General features: G+C 33.0%; 1 protein-coding gene across 1 annotated transcript in view; it reads left to right on the plus strand.

Moving 5' to 3' along the window:
• robo2 (roundabout 2) overlaps window positions 1-21,563 on the plus strand; it is a 101,237-nt gene that overhangs the window by 65,349 nt on the left and 14,325 nt on the right. Inside the window, exons 3-12 of the mRNA XM_073969456.1 lie at window positions 3,440-3,630; window positions 6,385-6,487; window positions 7,364-7,648; window positions 7,764-7,904; window positions 9,662-9,793; window positions 9,861-10,798; window positions 10,879-10,998; window positions 11,133-11,574; window positions 20,861-20,956; window positions 21,192-21,438. Of these exons, the coding sequence (XP_073825557.1) occupies window positions 3,440-3,630; window positions 6,385-6,487; window positions 7,364-7,648; window positions 7,764-7,904; window positions 9,662-9,793; window positions 9,861-10,798; window positions 10,879-10,998; window positions 11,133-11,574; window positions 20,861-20,956; window positions 21,192-21,438 (2,695 nt within the window). The remainder of the gene's footprint in view (window positions 1-3,439; window positions 3,631-6,384; window positions 6,488-7,363; window positions 7,649-7,763; window positions 7,905-9,661; window positions 9,794-9,860; window positions 10,799-10,878; window positions 10,999-11,132; window positions 11,575-20,860; window positions 20,957-21,191; window positions 21,439-21,563) is intronic.

Consider the following 21,563-nt stretch of genomic DNA (forward strand, 5'->3'; position numbering starts at 1 on the left):
CGAGGCAATGATTTCTTTGTTAAGAAATTAAAGAAATTAGGTTAGATGGAAAGAAAGAGAAAACATGAAGGAACTTAATTTTGCTTCTAATGCCCTCAAAATCCACATTTATAAGTTTTTTTATTATTCTCAAAAAAATTCCTCTAAAATGTTGACGATTATAGATGAGAAGTGCCAATAAAAATGTCCCTTAAAAAATAATCTTAATCACACCTATAGTTCTTATATGCCCTCGAGTAATTAATTCACTTAACAAAATTTCGAAATAAATATTTAAAATTTTCCTTCTACCAATTACCACCCAGCTTTATTTTGATTAACAAAAAGAATTTCCATTTTCCTAACTCTATGAAACACTTCCGGCTGTCAATTGTGGTATGTTGTCAATTTGCTTAACACTTGAAACTCTTTAAGTATTTCCACAACAACAAGAACAACAATAGCGCATTTAACAACACTGGCATTCATCTTCAATTGCACAACGAAAACGAAAAAAAAAACGCTTTTCTTAATTTTCCCACTTTTATGTTTATTCATTTCGACAATATCTTGTTAACATGTATGAAAATGTGTTGTTTTCTTAAGAGGTTTATTTAAGAGAAGATAAAAATATTTGTATTTTATTTTATGCCCCAGCTGCCAATGGTGGGTGTACCCATTATATTACCTTTAACATGGCATCTATTCTGTTCTAGTTTTCTTTGGATTATTTAGTATGCAATTACTTGTTGTTGTTATTTATTATCATTTCGTTCTTTTCTTTTTGTTGTATTTTTATTTCCTGCCCAGAATTGTTGAAAACTATTTAGTTTACCGCTTATGGCCAATTGTTGACCTGGTCTTCTTTTGTTTCATGTAACTACATTTATAATCAGCCATAGGGCCAATATGCAAAGTATGCTGTTTTGTTGTTGGGTAGCTATGGCTTGTTTCTTTGGCACGAACAAAACTTTTGCACATAATTTTAATGTGAAATTTATGGCATTGTTAAAATGTTTAAAACGAAAAATGAAATGTACTTAAATACTTGTTGTTTGTTTTGTTCTTCCCTTTCCCTTTATGGTTGTGTGATTGTTTTTAAGCATCTTAAAGTAGTTGAGAGGTTTTATGGCCAGTTGTTAGAAATTGAAGTGGAATGAAAGAAAGGAAGGGAAACTTTTTGTGTTTTAAGTAAAACAACAATTTTTTATATTGACCTTGATAATTTAAAGACTTTTTTAGAATATTTAAAAGTATTATAAATTTCATAGTGACCTAATTTCCTGGGCAAAGAAGACATGATTTATGAAAATTTATTAACTTTAAATTGTATCAAGGCCAATTTTAAGAGTTTTTTACGAATACTGACTAATGTACAGATTTGTAAGTGACCTAATTTTTTAGGAAAGAGAGGCATAAATAATGAAAACAAATTAACTTTAAATGCAAATATATTAAGAACGCTAGAATCCACAAAATGGACAAGAACTTCCGAATTTTGTTGAGGTGTTTATAATTGTTGCACTGTGTTTTGTTTCATTTCATTTCTAAAAATACAAAACTATCAGCAGTTACTATAATTTAGTCCTAAAAATGTGTAGTGCAGTCCAATTGAAAAGGTACAGGTTACTTTGAAATTTGTGGCCCATGCGTGTTGTAAAAATTCCATAATATACCAAAATTATTTCCTTGTATTTGTGTTTCAAATATTTCATATTAAGTCGCCTAAAAATATGTAATCTTTTGAAATACATAAAATACGCTCCTAAAAATATACCTGAAATTCTTAGTAAACTGCAATTAGTGAGAATGATTATATTTTTTGCTCTTCTTTGTAAAACTTCATAGTCTGTATAATTTCTTTACGCCAAATAGATTTAAAGTCGATGTTTCCCAATTAACTCTCCACGGAAGTTTCTGTACATTACTTTAATTGAAAACTATTCGTTTTTAATTTTCATTTTGAATTTTTTTTCTCGCCATTGCCTCTTATTCTGTTTGTTTAACTAGAATCTTTTACGCAATATATTTCTGTCCACTTTTATTTCTGGCTTTTAGGTTACATAAATTACCAAAGCAAACGTTCTATCTTCATCGCCATGAAAAGTCTCCAGAGTCAGTGCATTTACAATTGATGGCTTCATTTATCCGTTTTCAATAAATTTTCCTTTTAACAAAAATTTAATTTCCGCTTAAGAAGAACTCTAATGCATAAACAAAATGCTGGGCACAAAATGAAATGAAAGAGGTAATGGCTGTGATAATGACGTGAGGGAGGACAATATAAGCTAAATGAATAAATGTCCCTTTAATGGTTAGGTTCCTAGTAAGACTAAGAAAGACATTGGAATAGACAAAATAAAGTAAACAGTTTTAAAAAAATGTACAACGATAATTACAGTTAAAGTAACAAACAGTAAAGGCGATATATTTACTAACCTTACTTACGTATAAACTTTGAAGTTTAATTTAATACCAAAACCACCCATTGATTGGGGATTATAGAAAAAAAGATAACTAAAAGCCAGGTGTCTCTTGTTATTTCCCCTCCTCCATATATAACACAAAACCACCAATTGTTTTCCCAAAACCATAATCTTCCAGCAAAATGGGGAAAAAGGAAGCGTATAGCAAAAAAATCCTCCAATGAGAATTTATCTCTTTGTACAGATTCATTAACATCACTTTTACGGTGATTAAACACAATTGAACCTTCATTTTTTAAACACAGTTAGAGAAGAAGTGATGCACAGCACAAAGTAAGAAAGCAGAACACGGATACTTTAACAGATGATGATATGGTCAGATAGTCTGCTAACTTTTTGTTTCTTCCGCAGCCAGTAAACAGATTGTGGTCTTTGCTTTAGCTATAAAATAAAAACAAATTATCATAAATATCAAGAAGTAATCCAATAATTTTTAGCATTTAATAGAAAAAAAAAATGAAAAAAGCGAATGAAGGCAACAATGAATAGGTTCAAAAATGTTAGAAGCAACCAACCATAAGGCAAAGGACATGCCATTCAAATAATCGAAACAATAGACTGGATTTTAAAGAAGAGGAAAAAACTGAATACCTATGAGAATGATAATGATTTTTTTAGGCAACTACAATATAATTTTCTTATAACCATGATGACCAGTTTGTTCGTTGCTTGACCCATCTTTGTATAGCATGAAATATTTGACAATGACAATAACATTGTTACAATTTTCATTGGTTCCGTTACACTCACACACCCTCTCTTGCTGTATGTACTTACCAAACATTAATGGTCTCTTGTGTGATCTTTGAAAATCTTATAAGGCGGCTTACTTTGATTAGTTTAGGGGAAGGCGGCTTCAATTTTACAAATTTTTTCATGAGAATGAATTGTACTTTCTTTAACAAAACCATGACAAATTTTTGTTGAATTTTTACTCATTTTGTTTCTTTTCTTTTTTTTTGTTTTTCTTTCAGCTCAAAATCCCCGCATTATTGAACATCCCAAGGATATGGTCGTCCCTAAAAATGACCCGTTCACATTTAATTGCAAAGCTGAAGGCACTCCATCGCCATCGATACAATGGTTTAAAGACGGCTATGAATTGAAAACGGACTCAGGTTCACATCGCATTGTTATGCCAACGGGTGATTTATTTTTTCTAAAGGTGAGTTGGGAAAATTTCTTTAAAAATTGTTCTAAAATAATTTCATTATTGTAACTTTTGTGTTTCATTAGAAGTTCTTTATAATAATTATATAATTTGTATGGTCTTCATTGGATGAATTAACTTTAAATGCAAATATGCCAAGAAAGAAGGCAAGATCACTTTAACATTGGAGTCAAGCTCAAAGTTAAGAGCATACACAAGAAATACTCAATAACACTGGCACAGAATGAAGTACTTCTCACCTAAGATTTTTAAAATGTGTAATGTGTATGACGTATAGATGGCGTTCGGAAAAATTAAAGATAATTTTGTGCGCCTCGTACCCTTTTTGGGGGAATTTACAAAGAAGTACGCATAAACTTTAAATGCAAATATGTCAAGAAAATAAATATATTTTACAATGTTAAAGCGTTTAGGAAAACACAGAAGGAGCGACGCTCTTTGCTTGATCCCGCAATTAAATATCCTCCCATTTTTGGTACCTAAATGTACCCAAAATACACACGAAATTGAAATGTTGCTCACATCGACGCCTCCAAACAATAGTATGCTAAGTCGACTTAGCATGTTTTCAAGTTCTTTACATTTTTACATTTTACGTCCTTTAACTTAAATTCTGTCAAATTTTGGTAATGATCGGTCAATCCGAACAGAAGTTATAAACAAATGTTTACTTAGCATTGTAAAGAAGGTCAAAAAAAAAACTGTAAACTTTGAGAGCTTCTCCTGCAAAACTCACTTTTCAGACTTAGCATACTATTATTTGGAGGTGTCGATATAATGGCCTCAGAATGAAATATAGATGGTGCTATAATGTTAAATATTTTATTGGAAAATTTAGTACTACGAAGATGAATTTCAAACACCCATGTTAGCGATGCTACCTTCGAACGTCTTATTTGTCATTCAGTTAGTAAGTCACTCATCGCCTAACTCATTTATCTAGGTATATGTATATCGACACCTCCAAATAATAGTATGCTAAGTCTAAAAAGTGAGTTTTGCAGGAGAAGCTCTCAAAGTTTGGAAATTTTTTTGAACTTCTGTACTATGCTAAGTCAATATTTGTTTATAACTTCTGTTCGGATTGACCGATCATTACCAAAATAAGACAGAATTTAAGGTAAAGGACGTTCGACGCCTCCAAATAATAGTTTGCTAATTCTGAAAAGCGAGTTTTGCAGGACAAGCTCTAAAAGTTTGGAAATTTCTTTGACCTTCAGTACTATGCTAAGTAAATATTTGTTTATAACTTCTGTTCGGATTGTCCGATCATTACCAAAATTTGACAGAATTTAAGTTAAAGGACGTTAAACATAAAAATGTAAAGAACTTGAAAACATGCTAAGTCGACTTAGCATACTATTGTTTGGAGGCGTCGATATATAAGTGCAGATACAACGTCATTAAGCCTTAACAATTTACCAAGAATTTTTAATGCACAGCGTATAGATGGCGTTGTCATACTTCGCTTGTACCTCGTACCTCCGCATTGACTTTTACAAAATGACCATTAATAAAATATCAATTAGCAAAACTATTCAGTCGTTATTGTTTTACAATTTAAAAGAGATGTTTATTTCAATATAGCACATTCATTTAATGGAATTGGCGGTCCAACCATGTAAAAAAACACAACTCTTCAACAAAAACGATGGCATTAAAATGAAATGAAAAGAACATTTTGTAAATACACTCATATTTAACAGATGTTTTTGCCAAGCTGTTTCACTAACTGCCGCGACCGACAAAACAGCAGAGCGATTCATATAAAATATGTAAATTGCAATTATATGGTATTTATATTTATAAATATTGTTGTTTTAATAATAATAAAAAATAAATAGTGTTGGGACAACAAACTACCCTGGCAGACTAACAGAAAATAATGTCGACCACTAATTATTAACACATGACAGAAGAAAGGATTTTTTTTGTCGCTATAAATAAATATGGAAATTGTAAATAGATTTGTTTGTAAATAGTATAGAAAGGACAGATTTAAAATGGGTTTCTTTCTTTCATAATTTAATTTAAATGACGACCGACGAATATAAATTTCTATTTAAAAGGGATTTAATTTAAGTATTTGCTAATTATTGTATACCAACTACGATTTGCATTTTTGCTGTTTGAAGCAATGATATTGCATTCAATTTCCCATACAAAGTCAAAAGTTTCCTAAGATATCTTGAAAATAATAAATTAAATTATACAAAATATAAATTATGTGTGAAGTAAATATTCAGTCTAATCTATCCGACAAATTATTTTTTTTTTGAAAGTTTGTCCTCCTCTTTATATGTTAACATAACAAAATTATCTGGAAAATAGTTTATTAAATTATAAAAAATAGAAACTTATTTAAAGCAAATATTCGGTCTATCTTGTCATCAAATTAAATGCCTTTAAATAACGTTTATCCTCCTCTCTTTGTATTTTAACATCAACATTTAATTAAAAACTCTCAACATTTCAATTAATTTGGCTTGACTATTGTGTGTTGCCAAACAGTTGTATTCACAAGTCTAAAATTCACAAAAATATTTGATTTTGTGATAAGAATTTCAAAAATCAACACGTGTCCAATTCATTTATGGACTACATCAAAGGGTTTTTTTATTGAAATAGTCGTAATCTAAACGTATAATTTACAAAAGCATTTTTATTACATAGATCTTAATCTACTTTTGCGAATGCTGTATTTAAATTAAATTCTTAACATTTTTGTTTTTTTTTTATTATTTTTAGGTTATCCATTCGAGACGTGAAAGTGATGCTGGTACTTATTGGTGTCAGGCTAAAAATGAATTTGGTGTGGCGAGATCACGTAATGCTACATTACAGGTTGCATGTAAGTATATTTTAAACTGTTTATTTGCTACAAAGTTTTCTGAAAATTCAATTTATTAGTGGCGACCAATGTGGAGTTTAGATAACTTCACCATTAACTTGGCTATATATATAGGAAATATCATCCAAACACCAAAAAATTTTATTTAAAGTCCTATTAGTATAAAAAAATATCTAAGATAGTGATTGGCGTCCAATGAGGGGTTAACATATTTTGCAGTGATCTCATAAAGTTAAAAGTAGATTGATAATAAACAAATAAAATTGCAACTATTGCCTGTTAATATTACAGATAGATAAAAAAACGGAAAGATAAATAAAAAAACGGAAATCGCCATGATAAAATTAAATGGAATGAACTTGTAGATACCCTATGTTCCCAAGTGGAATGAATAAAGGGAAACAGTAAAAAATAGTGATTGGCGCCCAAAGTGGGGCTATCGTATTTACCACTGCCACAAAAAAGGTTCCAAAAATGATTGCATCATCATAAACAAATAAAATTCAAGCTATTGCAAATTGGCGCCCAATTTGGGAGGTTTTTTTTAAGTTCTGAAAGAGGCTATAACACAGTTTTAAATATAAAAGAAACCAAGAACAATGAACATCAATTTTATGGAAAATAAATAATGAAAGGATAAGAATTAGCATATTGGCGCCCAAGGCGGATATAAATACATAAATTTTAATGTTTTATTTTAATCCTTTAAACTTGAAATTTAACAATTTTTCTAAAGTATTTTAGGGCATTTTATGTACCTTATGATATATAACTACTACATCTAAAAGTGACGACCAATGTGGGACCTATTATATTGCTTAATAATTTACCTTAATAATTTAAAACCTATTATATACTTAATTTTTTTAATTGCAGTTCTACGTGATGAATTTCGTTTGGAACCACAAAACACCCGTGTTGCTCAAGGTGAAGTGGCCCTTATGGAATGTGGACCACCACGTGGTTCACCCGAACCCCAAGTTAGCTGGCGTAAAAATGGACAAACTCTCAATTTGAATGGCAATAAACGTATACGCATTGTTGATGGTGGTAATTTAGCCATACAAGATGTACGACAATCTGATGATGGTCGTTATCAATGTGTGGTGAAGAATGTTGTTGGCACAAGGGAATCAAGTACAGCTTTTCTCAAAGTACACAGTAAGTTTCCGTTACATTCTCTCTCCCTATGTAATGTTTATAATTGTTGTAAAAACACAACATTTTTCAAATTAAATTGTAATTTTCTTTTCTTCTTCGTCTTGTTCTCTTTTAGCTCGACCATTTTTAATACGCGGTCCCCAGAATCAAACAGCTGTTGTTGGTACATCAGTTATATTCCAATGTCGCATTGGTGGTGATCCATTGCCGGATGTCCTGTGGCGTCGCACAGCCTCGGGTGGAAATATGCCTTTACGTAAGTTTGTGATATCAACAGCAAAACGAAACAAAAACTGTGTTTGTGGGTGTACTACTCTAGAGCAAACAACGGATTTCCTTTCTATACCATACCTGTGTTGTGTGTGTGTAGTGTATGCAACTGTAAATGTGTATTGTTATGGGGGGAAGGTGTACTATTTATCTCAGTGCTCAGGATAAATTGTCGTTTGTCCTTTTTAAATCTATCCAGCATTTGGTTTTATGTTGATTTTTATTTTAAACCAAAGTTTTGTTTACTTGTTTGTTTGTCTGTTGACATTTCTCGAGCTACCATAATTTTAACGTACCACCTCTTTTCCATCTACTTTCCCTCCTCACAATTTGTTACTAAACGATTGTGGTCGCCCGTTTGTTTGTTTAACCCTTCTCTGATTGTCAATTAGCCGGAAACCACATAACACAGTAAGCGGTCATCGTATGATACCTGCAACTAATACTGGTAACATGGTTTTAGCCCAGAAAGAAGTTTTTAGTTTTCAAATATAGCTGTTATTTTAGTTCGTCACTTTATATGTTCGCCCCCTCTACAACGTTTAAAAAGTTTGTTTTAGTTAGATTTTTCAAAATGGAAATTATTTTTTGTTATTTTTTTGCTAACCCGAATTTGTATTGCACTCGTAATACAAAGTCAAACAAAGGGGTAATGAGCATATGGACCATATAATGTCATATAAACTTTATTTATGTCTATGTTTCCATATGTTTACATTAAAATGTATGTGTGTGGGTAGGAGTAAATGTTTTGCTATTTGCCAAAATATGTGGTTTTCTTTTGGTATTTTTCATTTGAAATATTTACCAGAGTTCATTTCGTCAGTCGTATGACGAATAATATTTAGAATGTGGTTTTCCTACTCTATTGAAATGTGTCGTGGCTTCATTCTGAGGCTAATGGAAATCAAATTAATTAAGCAAAGCTAATTTTTATGTGGTTGTGGGGTGGGGAGTAGAAATTATGCATATATTTAGCTCAATTCTGATATTAATTATAATTTTATTACTTTAACTCCCACTGGAGCATAGGACGATCAACTCTGATAGAAAATCAATAATATTTGGGTTATGGAGAGATGGCGCCCAGCGTGGAGTCGTAAATATAAATATTCACTATATAGCGTAGATATAAAGTTAAATCGCCCAAACTTAGTTTAGAATTTTACCTTTTCCTGCAGTAGCGCCCAGTATGGGATATCCTACATCAATACTTTGTCCATTGGCGACCAACATGGGGTAAGGTATTCACCACGTAATAAAACGTACTGAAATACCCTCTTCTGTTATTTGCAATGCCGCCCAACATGGAGTCGGCTATCTTTTTTTTGCATCCTACATGACTTCCTCATCCATTGGCGACCAATGTTGGGCAAGGTATTCACGAGGCGATTCGAAAAAATATATACTACTATTAAATTAAGAAAATTGTGATAAAATTATTTACAATGTCGACCAACGTTAGGTCCGCTATGTTTTCTATGCATTCTACATCAATCCGTCGTTCATTTGGCGACCAACGTGGGACGAAGTATTTACCACGTAATAAAAACAAACTGAAATACCCCCTTCTGTTAGACAGTAAGACCTTCAACAACATTCTTACTACAAAATGCGATCAGAGTGGGCTTAATTAGCATTTTCCTTGACTTCTAATACACAAATTCATACATACCTTCGGGGTCTTCATTTTATTCAGCAAGCTCTTCCTTTCAACACCTTATATTTTCCCTCAATTTTTAGGTCGTGTCACTGTTTTGGAAGATCGCAGTTTAAAACTGGACGATATTACCCTGGAAGATATGGGCGAATATACCTGTGAGGCTGATAATGCTGTGGGTTCAATAACGGCCACCGGAACACTTATTGTCCATGGTAAGTCATGACTTTAATTCATATATTCTGATACTAGAAATAAACTTATTTATTCTTCCTTTTTCAGCTCCTCCCAAATTCTCAATTAGACCCAAAAATCAATTGGTCGAAGTTGGTGATGAGGTACTGTTCGAATGCCAGGCCACTGGATATCCCAAACCTACAGTGTATTGGTCAATTGAGGGTAACAGCTCGCTGCTTTTCCCCGGCTACAAAGATTCACGTTTGGAAGTCACAGTAACACCCGAAGGCCGTTCAGTTTTATCAATCTTTCGTTTTGCCCGTGAAGACAGTGGCAAGGTTGTGGTATGCAATGCCCTAAATGCTGTGGGTAGTGTTAGCAGTCGCACAGTTGTAACTGTGGATACCCAATTCGAATTACCGCCACCCGTTATTGAACAGGGTCCAGTGAATCAAACTCTCCCTGTCAAATCAATTGTTACTTTACCCTGCCGCACCTTGGGTTCACCCATTCCTCAAGTCCAATGGTATTTGAATGGCATACCCATTGATGTTATGGATCATGAACGCCGCAACATGTCCGATTCCGGATCTCTTACCATTGTTGATCTTATGAGAAATGAAGATGAAGGCCTTTACACATGTGTGGCCAGTAATCGTAATGGCAAATCATCGTGGAGTGGTTATCTCCGTTTGGACTCACCCACAAATCCCAACATTAAATTCTTCCGTGCACCTGAATTGTCCGCCCATCCTGGACCACCAGGTAAACCACAAGTTGTGGACAAAACTGAAGACTCAATTAGTTTGTCATGGACACGTAGCAATAAGGTGGGTGCCTCCAGCCTGGTGGGTTATGTTGTGGAAATGTTTGCCAAAAATGAAACGGATGGTTGGACACAAGTGGCCAGTCGTGTACAGAATACAACTTATACACAAGTGGGTTTGCTGCCAGGCATTAATTATTTCTTTTTGATTAGAGCAGAAAATTCTCATGGCCTATCATTGCCATCACCCATGTCAGAGCCAATTGTGGTGGGAACGGTAAGTTGTGTAGTTGTTGTGTGAAGAGAAAGAGATTTCGAGATTTCTTTATTAATTTCCATTGTCTGTGTGTGTTTTAGAAATACTTCAATAGCGGTTTGGATTTGAGTGAAGCCCGTGCCAGCCTCTTATCCGGTGATGTTATAGAACTTATCAATGCCAGTGTTGTGGATTCTACCAGTATGAAATTATCTTGGCAGGTTAGTAACTTAATTCAACTTTTATTTATTTCCACAAAGGAAATTAAACAAAGTTTAGTTATTATTGTTGTTGTTGTAATGGTAATAGCTTAATATTGAAAACTGTTTGTGTTCGTATTGCTTTTCTTTTTCAGATCATCAATGGCAAATATGTTGAAGGTTTCTATATTTACGCACGTCAACTTTTGGATACTTCAGTTGGCTCCTCGGCAAACACAAATCCATTAGTAGCTGCCGCACGTAGCAGCAGCAGCAATGGTCGTTCTTCTCATTCAACATCATCAGCAGCCTCTTCATCGGCATTGATTTCAGCATCAAAACCAAATATTGCCAGACGTGATGGTACAGCTTATGTGGTGGCCTCAACAACACCATCTAGTGTCATACAATCGGCTGCTGCCTATGTTGGCAGTACAACATATCGTATGTTGACCATATTGAATGGTGGTGGTGCCTCGTCGTGTACCATGACTGGTCTATTGCAATATACGTTATATGAATTTTTCATTGTACCCTTTTATAAGTCGGTTGAGGGTAAACCATCAAATTCACGTGTCGCTCGAACTTTGGAAGATGGTGAGTACATGTGCAGCGATTTTCTTGATTTGATTTTATTGCGAAAATTTGGCATGTTTTCCTTTTATTTTCATTTATTTTGGAGGGAATTTCACCTTTATTGGTATATTATTTTAAAATTGATGAAGAAAGAGGGGGATGGGTTGAGAAAAATAAATCAAATTTTTTTTCGGGGAGGCTACAACAAATAATATTAAAAAAAAATATTTGTAACGATATTATGGCTCGTGTGGAATTTAAAGTATTTGCTAACAAAAAGGCTATGTTCGAGGTCGTCTTAATATTATGCCGCATAAACGAAGTCCTCGTTGGGATGTACATTGATGAAACAAATGTTGTGGACATTTACGTCTTAATTTATTTAAAATTCACTTATCTCTGTAAAAGATTTAAAGTTTCTTTCTTCGGAATAACCTTCTTTAAATACTGCCTCACTTCACAAAAAACAAAAAAAAAAAAAAAAATTTAAAGCAAAACTTTCTTTACAAAATAATCTTTGTTCTGAAGTTTCGAGTTAATAATTTGCAATCCTTTAAGTGATGTCTGAAACCATTATTAGCCCTTACAACTCTCCTCATACTTTTCATTTAAATGTAACCCTTTTTCACTGTTCACTTAATTCAATATGAATGGAGAGGAAAAAAGAAAACTTTGAAAAGTTTTTCCTACGGATGATATGTGGCAGAGTACCCTTTTTACGCTTCAATTAATATTTAATCGAAAAATTATACATACTTTTAGGAGGCAACGAACAGCTGATGTTGATATTTCAGTTAGTTTAACAAACAAAAAGTAAATATTTAATAAACTCAGGAAAACCCTTTTCAATAGATATTTAGCTGGAGGAAAAACTAATATATTAAAAGTATCTGGAGAATATTGGGGACAGAATTTAATAATCGAAAAAATAATGGGAAAATTATATGGCAAATTATGGCATAGAAAATTGAATCGATATTCCAGCAGTAAATTTGTAAATTTTCAGTCACCAAAAGTATTAACATCTGTGAAACGTATTTAAGGGATATGTTCTGACCCCAACTGGGGTCATATGCTCATTGAATTGGAAAATTATTTAATTTCTTTTGTTATTAATTCCTCATCAAATAAATATAGAATATTATGCTGCTTAAATAGTTATACATAGGTAATGTAATTGGTTTAAATAGGGTAAAAATATACACAAATTGAGGCAAACTGGTGCCCAAGGTGAGGGTGGGGGTGAGGCCGTAAATTGTATACCACTTTTTTGTTATCCTTTTATTGCAATCATACGTGATAGAGTAAATACAAGTCTCTATTGAAACATAGATAGATTGTTTAGAAACTGGCGCTCAATTTGGGATATAGTGTATAGGAAGTCGAATTTAGATTTATGATATTTTACCTTAAGTAAATGTTTTCCTTACAAAAGTATTTTTCTTTCCTTCTTTAAAATATTCTATTATCCAAAGTGACGCCTAATGTGGGTAGCGGGGGTCATTTGTTGTCATCTTACGTATTAAAACCACAGTTGAATATATTTTTTTTAAATTATGAAAAGTGGCGCCAAACGTGGCATGGGCAATATTTTTAATTTTTCTGTATTTTTATCCCCTCAAAAATTTTTGTTAAGCTGAATTTTTTTCATATTTTGTCTTGTCAATTTGGGATATAGTGTATAGGAAGTCGAATTTAGATTTATGATATTTTACCATAAGTAAATGTTTTCCTTAAAAACGTATTTTTCTTTCCTTCTTTAAAATATTTTAGTATCCAAAGTGGCGCCCAATGTGGGTAGCATGGCCTATGTTAATTGCGTGGGTCATTTGTTGTTATCTTTCGTATTAAAACCACAGTTGAATATATTTTTTTAAATTATGAAAAGTGGCGCCCAACGTGGCATGAGCAATATTTTTAATTTTTCTGTATTTTTATCGCCTCAAAAATTTTTCTTAAGCAGCATTGATTTCATATTTTTTCTTATTATCACAGATGAAAAAATCTTTTGTGTAGCGTTAATTTAAATCCATTTCCCTACCGCTAAACATCAGTGTCATTTATTTCCCCGGAACCACACTCATTACCCTGAGTATATTTAATTAACCCTTATTTATCCAAACAAATTCCTTCGGTTCATCCCTTCCATATGACATTTAGATAAAGAAAAAAACTTTTTAATGTGTTTCTGATAAAAAGAAAAACATCAACTTCCATACAAAGAGATAGCGCTGATGTTGCAAGAAATTCAAATTCTATTTGTCTATCTCAAGGAAAGCAACTCATTGAAATGAATGAACTGTTGCCGGCACTTTTTGTTATTTAAACAATCATAGACTGATTACTTTAAATAACCACAAAAACTTCCGCTTTTATTTATGATTTGTCTTTTTCTTTGGTTTTATAAAAAAGTCATATCCCATGGTTTCCTTTTCCACAGCTACTGCAAACACCCAGGCACACAAAGCACAGTGGAACTCCTTTTGACAGCCAAACGCACACGTGGAGTCATGCATACAACCCCCAGCTAGAGTAAATAAAGCTTAAAACAAATACGCACTTAAGCACAAACGGCAAAGATAGCAGTGAAACAAAAAAACCTACTCAAATAAACGGTGTGTCTATGAGACACATATACGCATTTACATACATACACACATTCATGCACATGTGTTTGTATGGAAAAATACCAGGCCAACAGAATTTTGTAAAAACATACATTACATTTACCTCTTGTTTTGTTTTTGCTCCTCTAACATTTTCTTGTCGCCTCTGCTTCTAAATGGAAAAAGTGAAGAACTTCATGGTAGACAACAGCAGCAACAACAACAACAGAAATCATCATCATTTGTTTATTTATAAGATTTTTTTCTTCTTCATTCATCAACTCTATGTTGATGTTGTGAAAATGCTGATGTTGAGTTTTATGATGGAAAAACATCACAACTCTTTTGCTCATCATCTCTGTGGATAATCATTATGGAGTTGATGATGGTGATGAGTAGGGATGGTTGATGACAATAAGGCCACCATGCACTTGTTGTTTTATAGTTGTTGTTTGTATTGTTTTTACTAACAAAAACACTTTACCTCACTCGCCGGGTGATGGGAAAAACTTTTTAAACGTTAAAAGATAAGGTTGAGCTTCAAAGTATGGCGCCAAGTAACTGATCTAACAGGGACGGATGTTGTGGATCTGTTTTGTCGCCAAGGGTCCCATTGAAAAGGCAACAAGGGGTTTAATACAGAAAACTAACAATATTCTCAAAAGGATTTTTGTCTGTCCTGTATTTTTGTTTTCCCGAGTTAGCACCATATTCCGGTCATATCTGAGAGTAATGCTTTTAAAGTCAAATTTCGTCAAGATGTGCCAGCAACACATTTGTTCTTTTGCAATAGTGACTTTGAGCAATCCTGAGGAAGAGTTTCTTAAATATGATATAAGAATGTATCTGTTTCTATACAAATAATAGACTCTGTCGATTTGCATGTGAAGATGATCTTATTTAAGATTTTTCTCTAGTAAAGTTTCTTAAATATGCCACAAAACTTTTTAATTTTTCGTGCAAACGCAATTATTTTCCTGTAAACATGCCCCAAACGTATTAAAACAAAAGAGACGCATACTATCAAATCCATTTCTGGCCAATAACATTCAATCTTTTGAATCGTCAGTATCTTCAAATCCCTTTGATTTTAGTTTATCTCTTTGAGTTTTAAAATAATAGCGCCCAATTTCGAATCTGTAGGGTGTGGAAGCTCCCAATTATCGTCCCGAAAGAAACGTTTCAAAAGAAACAAGATGCATACTTAATTCTATTTTGTGTGTCTGATTAAGTTGTAAAAGAATGACACTCAATTGTTTTCCAGTTAACATACCAAACGACGCAAACTCAGGTCCATCTATGGCCAATAATATCCAAACTTTTTGATCTTCACATTCCAATCATTTTCGTGTGCCTATTTGAGTTTTAAAACCATGGCGCCCAATTGGGCGCTCTATAGGGTAGAAGTTGTGTTGTTTTTTAGACCCAATTTTTTTGTAAGGTCGACCTCTTTATTATGGTGGTGTCTTTTACCGATCAATAAAAAAATACAACATTTACTCTCTGCAACCTATTATAAGCACAGCCAAACTTCTCTATAACGTAGCACTTGTAGACCGACAACTTACTACGTTATAGAGAGATTATTTTCTCTAAGAATTTCCACTTTTTCCTTAAAAACAACTTCGTTATAAGGATGTATTTTTTACACGAAGTTCATTATATAGAAGTTCAACTGTACTTGAGCCCAATTTAAATAAAATTTGAAAAAGTTCCTGATATAAGTGGTGTCGAATTTTGACGAGAAAGATGCCGCAGCGAGGGTAGATATTTTTTATGCTATTCATGAATATTTTCTATAACTGATGTGCTTCACGAAAGCAGCCGGCGGTGATAGGAATAATAGTATGGGAAATTGCTGTTTTTTCAGCTGGCTTTCAATTAATTCAATAACCTTTTAATTTCAAGTAAAACATCTACTACCTACTGAGGAACGAGGCAAGACTAAAATTAGCAAATTCAACTACCATAAGTGGTAGCATTTTTATTTTCCCTGAAAACTCACCTTCATGAGAATATTAGCAGGAAACTTAACCGCTACAAGCAACACGATCACGTTTCTTTTAGTTGACACTAGATGGCACTTCTATGTGTTTATGGCAATGCTCAAATTAAACGCAGCAAAGACAACTACCTTTGCAAAGCAGCTTTCAACCGGCGATAGGTGGTAGATTAACCACGGTGCTCTTGAATCAAATTTGAATGGAAGGTGCTTACACCTGGGAAGTTTTCGCGTATTCTGAAACTACAATGTTCATAGATGAGAACAATCAAATAACAAAAAAAAAAATCGCCGGAGCGCTTTTTAAATAAATCGCGATTCAAGTTGACATTTTTAGTTGTTGTTTAGGTTTTTGCGATTTTTCTTGGAAACCGCAAGTCCTATCAAAATGGGAATAAAGAAAATGTTGTAGCTATCAAAATTCTCTAAAAGATTGACCCTAATGATATTTTCGTAGGTTTTACAACTTTTGAGATATAGAAGTTGAAATTGGGACAATTCAAATTCAATTCAATTCTCTATCGTCTCCTTATAAAACAATGTCATGACTGCAATTTCCCAACTTAAACTTACATATCTAAAAAAATGGTACAACCTAGCAAAAATTACATAAGCCAGTCTTATAGATAATTTTCACAGCTATAAGATTTTCTCAGGTCCCATGCCGATAAGACTTGCCGTATTCAAGCAAAATCGCGAATCCCTAACAAAAAAACCTAAAAATGTAAACTGAGCTTCTTTATCTCAAAAATGGTACAGCCTGAGAACAAATCATAAACGTCAATCCTGTAGAGAATTTTCACAGCTACAACATTTTCTTTAGCTTCATTTTGATTGGACTTGCGGTTTCCAAGCAAAATCGTGAAAACCTAAAAAACACATAAAAATGTGAATTTTGACCGCGATTTATTTAAAAATCCCTACAGTGATTTTTTCTTGTTTCTGGATTTTTCTCATCTATGAACATTGCTGTTTCAGAATTCACAAAAACTTCCCCTGTGTAAGCGGTTTTCATTAAAAGTTAGTTAAGGTGCACCCTTCATGACATTGTTTTATAAGGGGGCGATACAGTCAGGGCATTGTCCCAATTTGAACTTCCATATCTCAAAAATGGTAAAACCTATGAAAATACCTTAAATGTCAATCTTGTAGAAAATTTTCATAGCTACAACATTATCTTCGGCCTGATTTTGATGGGACTTGCGGTTTCTAAGCAAAATCGCAAAAACCTAAACAACCCCTAAAAATGTCAACTTGAATCGCGATTTATTTAAAAAGCGCTCCGGCGATTTTTTTGTTTTTTGATTTTTTTTTCATCTGTGAACATTGTAGTTTTAGAATCCGCAAAAACTTCCCAGGTGTAAGCACCTTCCATTTAAATTTAATTCAAGAGCACCGTGTAACATAATGGGCAGCATTTTTATATTTTTGGGAAAATAAAAGTTTCTTCCAGGCGAGGCTAAATGGCCTAATGGGGTTTAAGATTAACTACGGGGTTTATCAAGTATTTTTATAATAATCCTTTATCAAGATGTAGACAACAAGATGCATGTCCTGAAACACCTCATTTTGTGGAATATGCCATGACTTAAATAGCAAAGTAATCTCCTTTCACATAAAAGAAATAGTTTTTGAGAGACGTATCGTGCCGTACACCCGAATGTCATAGCCACGACACTCAGACTATGTGGCAAAAACTTTTTTAAAGGTTTAGCCACCGTGGAAAAGTGTGATGTGTTTTTCGGCCTGCTATATTCACCAGACGTTCGTGTTAGCAAAGATCTTTACCAATATAAAGTGTTGATATTGTTTCCAGCCGACATTAGATGACACTTTATCATAGAAGTGATCTTGTAATATATGATAGCAGTCACAAAGGTGTATTTAGATAAATAACACAATCTAAACTTATCTGTTTCAAAAAACAATCATTTTGTGGGAGTATTAAATTCACAAATGTTATAACCTTTTATATTTACAAAGAGAAGTGGCAAGCGTTCAAATTAGCAAACATTCTCACCACTGCAAAGTGTTGAAAATGTTTCCAGCCCACGCTTCATTAAAAATAAAGAGGCCCTTCATTCCATCCATTTGAATTTATTTGTAAAACATTCCTTCACTGTTTACCTTTTTCTCTCTCTTGGATACACCAGTTAGATGACGTATGTATGTATGTGCAAGTTTTGTACAACTGCAATAAAGTAATTTCTTTAGATAAACATAGAGTAAGCGTTTCCTTATTTCTCCCCAATCGAGTCTTTGCATGGATGTGTTTGTATTATCATATTTATGTATATGTGGTTTATTCTACAACAATTCAATAGTTGACAAAATAAGGAGAAAATAGCTTGGATTTACAGCGGTTTTACATTCTTGGGAAAATAATACTCGAAATATGGTGTTATTTTCGTTTCCACTGTCGTTTTTCTATTCTATTACAATAGTAGAAGTTGTGAGATTGTGATTGTTGTATTTGATGATATTATTTGATTGCTTTGACGTTTTATTTGTTTGTCATCTTTGTTATTCGCAACAATTTGGTTTTCAAAATCATTTTGAAATTTTTACACGTTTGGAAGGTAGCACAAATCTGAAGCTTTACTTGAAACCGGATTGTCAAACCTGTCCATTGTTGTCTCTCCTTAATTAAAGGACCTCAAAATCACTACAAATTAAAGCTTTATGAATATAATCCTCTCTGAAAAATCTAAAAAAAAAAAACTGTATAGAATTTTTAAATTTCATTCCATTTAAATTACCAGCAACCACACATTCCAATCTACTTCTTCCATTTCTTCTATTTTATGCTGTTTTTGTTTTGTAATTCTTCAGCATGCACGGACTGTTGTGCTTAAGGTGATTTGCAATTACCTTGTCTCACTTTTACATTAAGCTGCAACGTGCTAAAGCACCATTGTCACAGAAAAACAAAAAACACAATCACAGAAGGACATGCATTTTCATAGGCAACAAAAGTTGTAAAAAAACTCATTTCACAAGAAAATACCCACCTATGCACCATGATGATGATTATGGTGATGCAGAAAAAGAGGGACTAAGAAAAGGATTTTCTGGTGTTTTGTGTTTCTATTTAAATTGCATACAAATTGTAGCACGTAACAACAGTTGACAGTAAATGTTACGTGTAAACAGAGTAAGCATGGAGAATTGTAAAATATAAAAACAACAACAAAACTGCTTATCAAAGAAGTAGGGGAAGCACACACACACATCCTTATGACAATGATGAAGATGACTTTTAAGGGTAATAGAGGTAGGGATCATCCCAAGGAAAACAAACATTTGCATTGGTATAACCACCTTTTCCTATTCCTGAGAATGTCTACAAATGTAAACAATTTTTGTGGTTGCATTTCCGTTCAGTTTCCCTGCTTTCACATTACCTTTAGGCTTAATTTTTGGTTTGCAGTCATGTTTCTTTCTTGTTTGGTCTTCATTTTAAGAAAACAAAAAAAAAAAAAAAAACAAATACATATCTAGAATAATAAAAACATTTTATGCATGAAACAATCTCTTTCAAATCAAAACAACAAGGCGGACAGGTGACAATTGTGTGTCTACAATAATAATTGTTGTTTATTTTTTATGTATGATGATGATGATGATAACAAAACCATGCTGGATATCAGATCCTTGACAGAGATTGCTTTAGTTGATGGTAGGAAAAAGAATGAAAGTTTACAAAGGCAGCTGAATAATAATAAAGGAATGTATTTAGAAATCCTAAATGTATGCCTTGAAATGCTGCATTGTTGTACATTCTTCATTTGAATAGGACTAAAAATATGCAACAAAAAACTTCATATGCGTTTGCATTTAGTTTTACCTTGACACTATGTTTTGTGTATTGCTAAGTTTTCCCATACAAAACGATAAAAAAAACTATTTCCCGCAAACAAACTTCAAATTTTTAATTTTCTGCATTTGAATAAGCCTAAAGGTATGCAACAATAGTGTAAATGTAAGTTTACCTTGACATTATACTTGGGAAATTTTTGAGTTTTCTTTAATATATTTTAAAAACAACCCACAAAATAAAAATGTTTTTTTACGAGAACAAACTTCACGATCACTTCACCATACCTCGGTCTAATTAAGAAGGTGAAGTGAACTTACACTGTCACACATCTTTTGTTCATAGGAAGGGTTATAATCTAAGTTATCGCTTTTTGGTCACCTTACAATGGAAACCCTTTTCGTCAATTCTGTAATTTATTTTAACTTATTTAAGTTACGCTGTAACACGTCTTTCGTTCGTAGTAAAAATTATAATCAGAGTTATCGTGGGGCTGTGGGCTGTATTATAAGAGAAGCCCGTTTTTTTGGTATATTGGAGAATAGACAGTTAGCGTTATTAAATAATGAATTCTCTAATTTTTTTTACTTATTTAACTCTTTTTTAATTCAGGTAATACATTGCGTATACATATTATTAATTCTATATACCTTGGGGCGTATGCTTATTTTTATTTATATTATTTTATGATTTAAATCACACTTTTTGGTGACTTTTTTGTTAGATATAAAGATTATATTATACTCATTTTAATATAATTCTAATTTAATTACCATAATTCCATAATAATTACATGCCAGAATTTCTTTTTTGTAATATGCCGCCATCACAATGATTTTCTTCTCATTATATATAATTTCCTTGTTTTTTTACTTCTTACAGTACCCAATGAAGCACCATTTGGCATGGAAGCCATATTGTTAAATTCATCGGCTGTATTCTTGAAATGGAAACAACCAAATCTTAAGGCTCAACATGGTAAGTAACACGCAACCAAGCAAACAAACACATGTGTGTGAGAGCTAACAATGGAAGCAAAAAAATGGGATCCAAAAAACCTGATGCTGCAATTGTTGGTCCTTTTTTTATAGATCCCTTCCTAAGTTAATCTCTTTTTAAATGCCTTTGTTATTAAATATGTATATAACTGTTTTTCTTTCTTTTCCTTCCTTTTTCACACATTTTCACATTCACATTGTTGGCACCTCATTAGGCGTATTGTTGTATTACCACATTGTTGTGCGAGGCATTGATACGGCCCATAATTTCTCACGTATTCTAACAAATGTCACAATTGATGCTGCCTCACCCACATTGGTATTGGCCAATTTAACCGAAGGTGTCATGTATACAGTGAGTGTGGCAGCTGGTAATAATGCTGGCATTGGTCCCTATTGTTCACCGGCAACATTAAGATTGGATCCCATTACCAAGAGATTAGATCCTTTCATAAATCAACGGTAAGTTGGCACAAGAAAAAATCGAAACTTTTTGGTTATATTATGTATTTAAGTGAATCTCCATGCATAACATGTGGCCCAAATTGTAAAAAGTTTTACAGGAGGAGGGGGTATTTATGTGGGGA

The sequence above is a fragment of the Musca autumnalis genome, unplaced genomic scaffold (assembly GCF_047663935.1).
Source record: "Musca autumnalis isolate F117 unplaced genomic scaffold, ASM4766393v1 scaffold_2, whole genome shotgun sequence".
NCBI lineage: Eukaryota > Metazoa > Arthropoda > Insecta > Diptera > Muscidae > Musca > Musca autumnalis.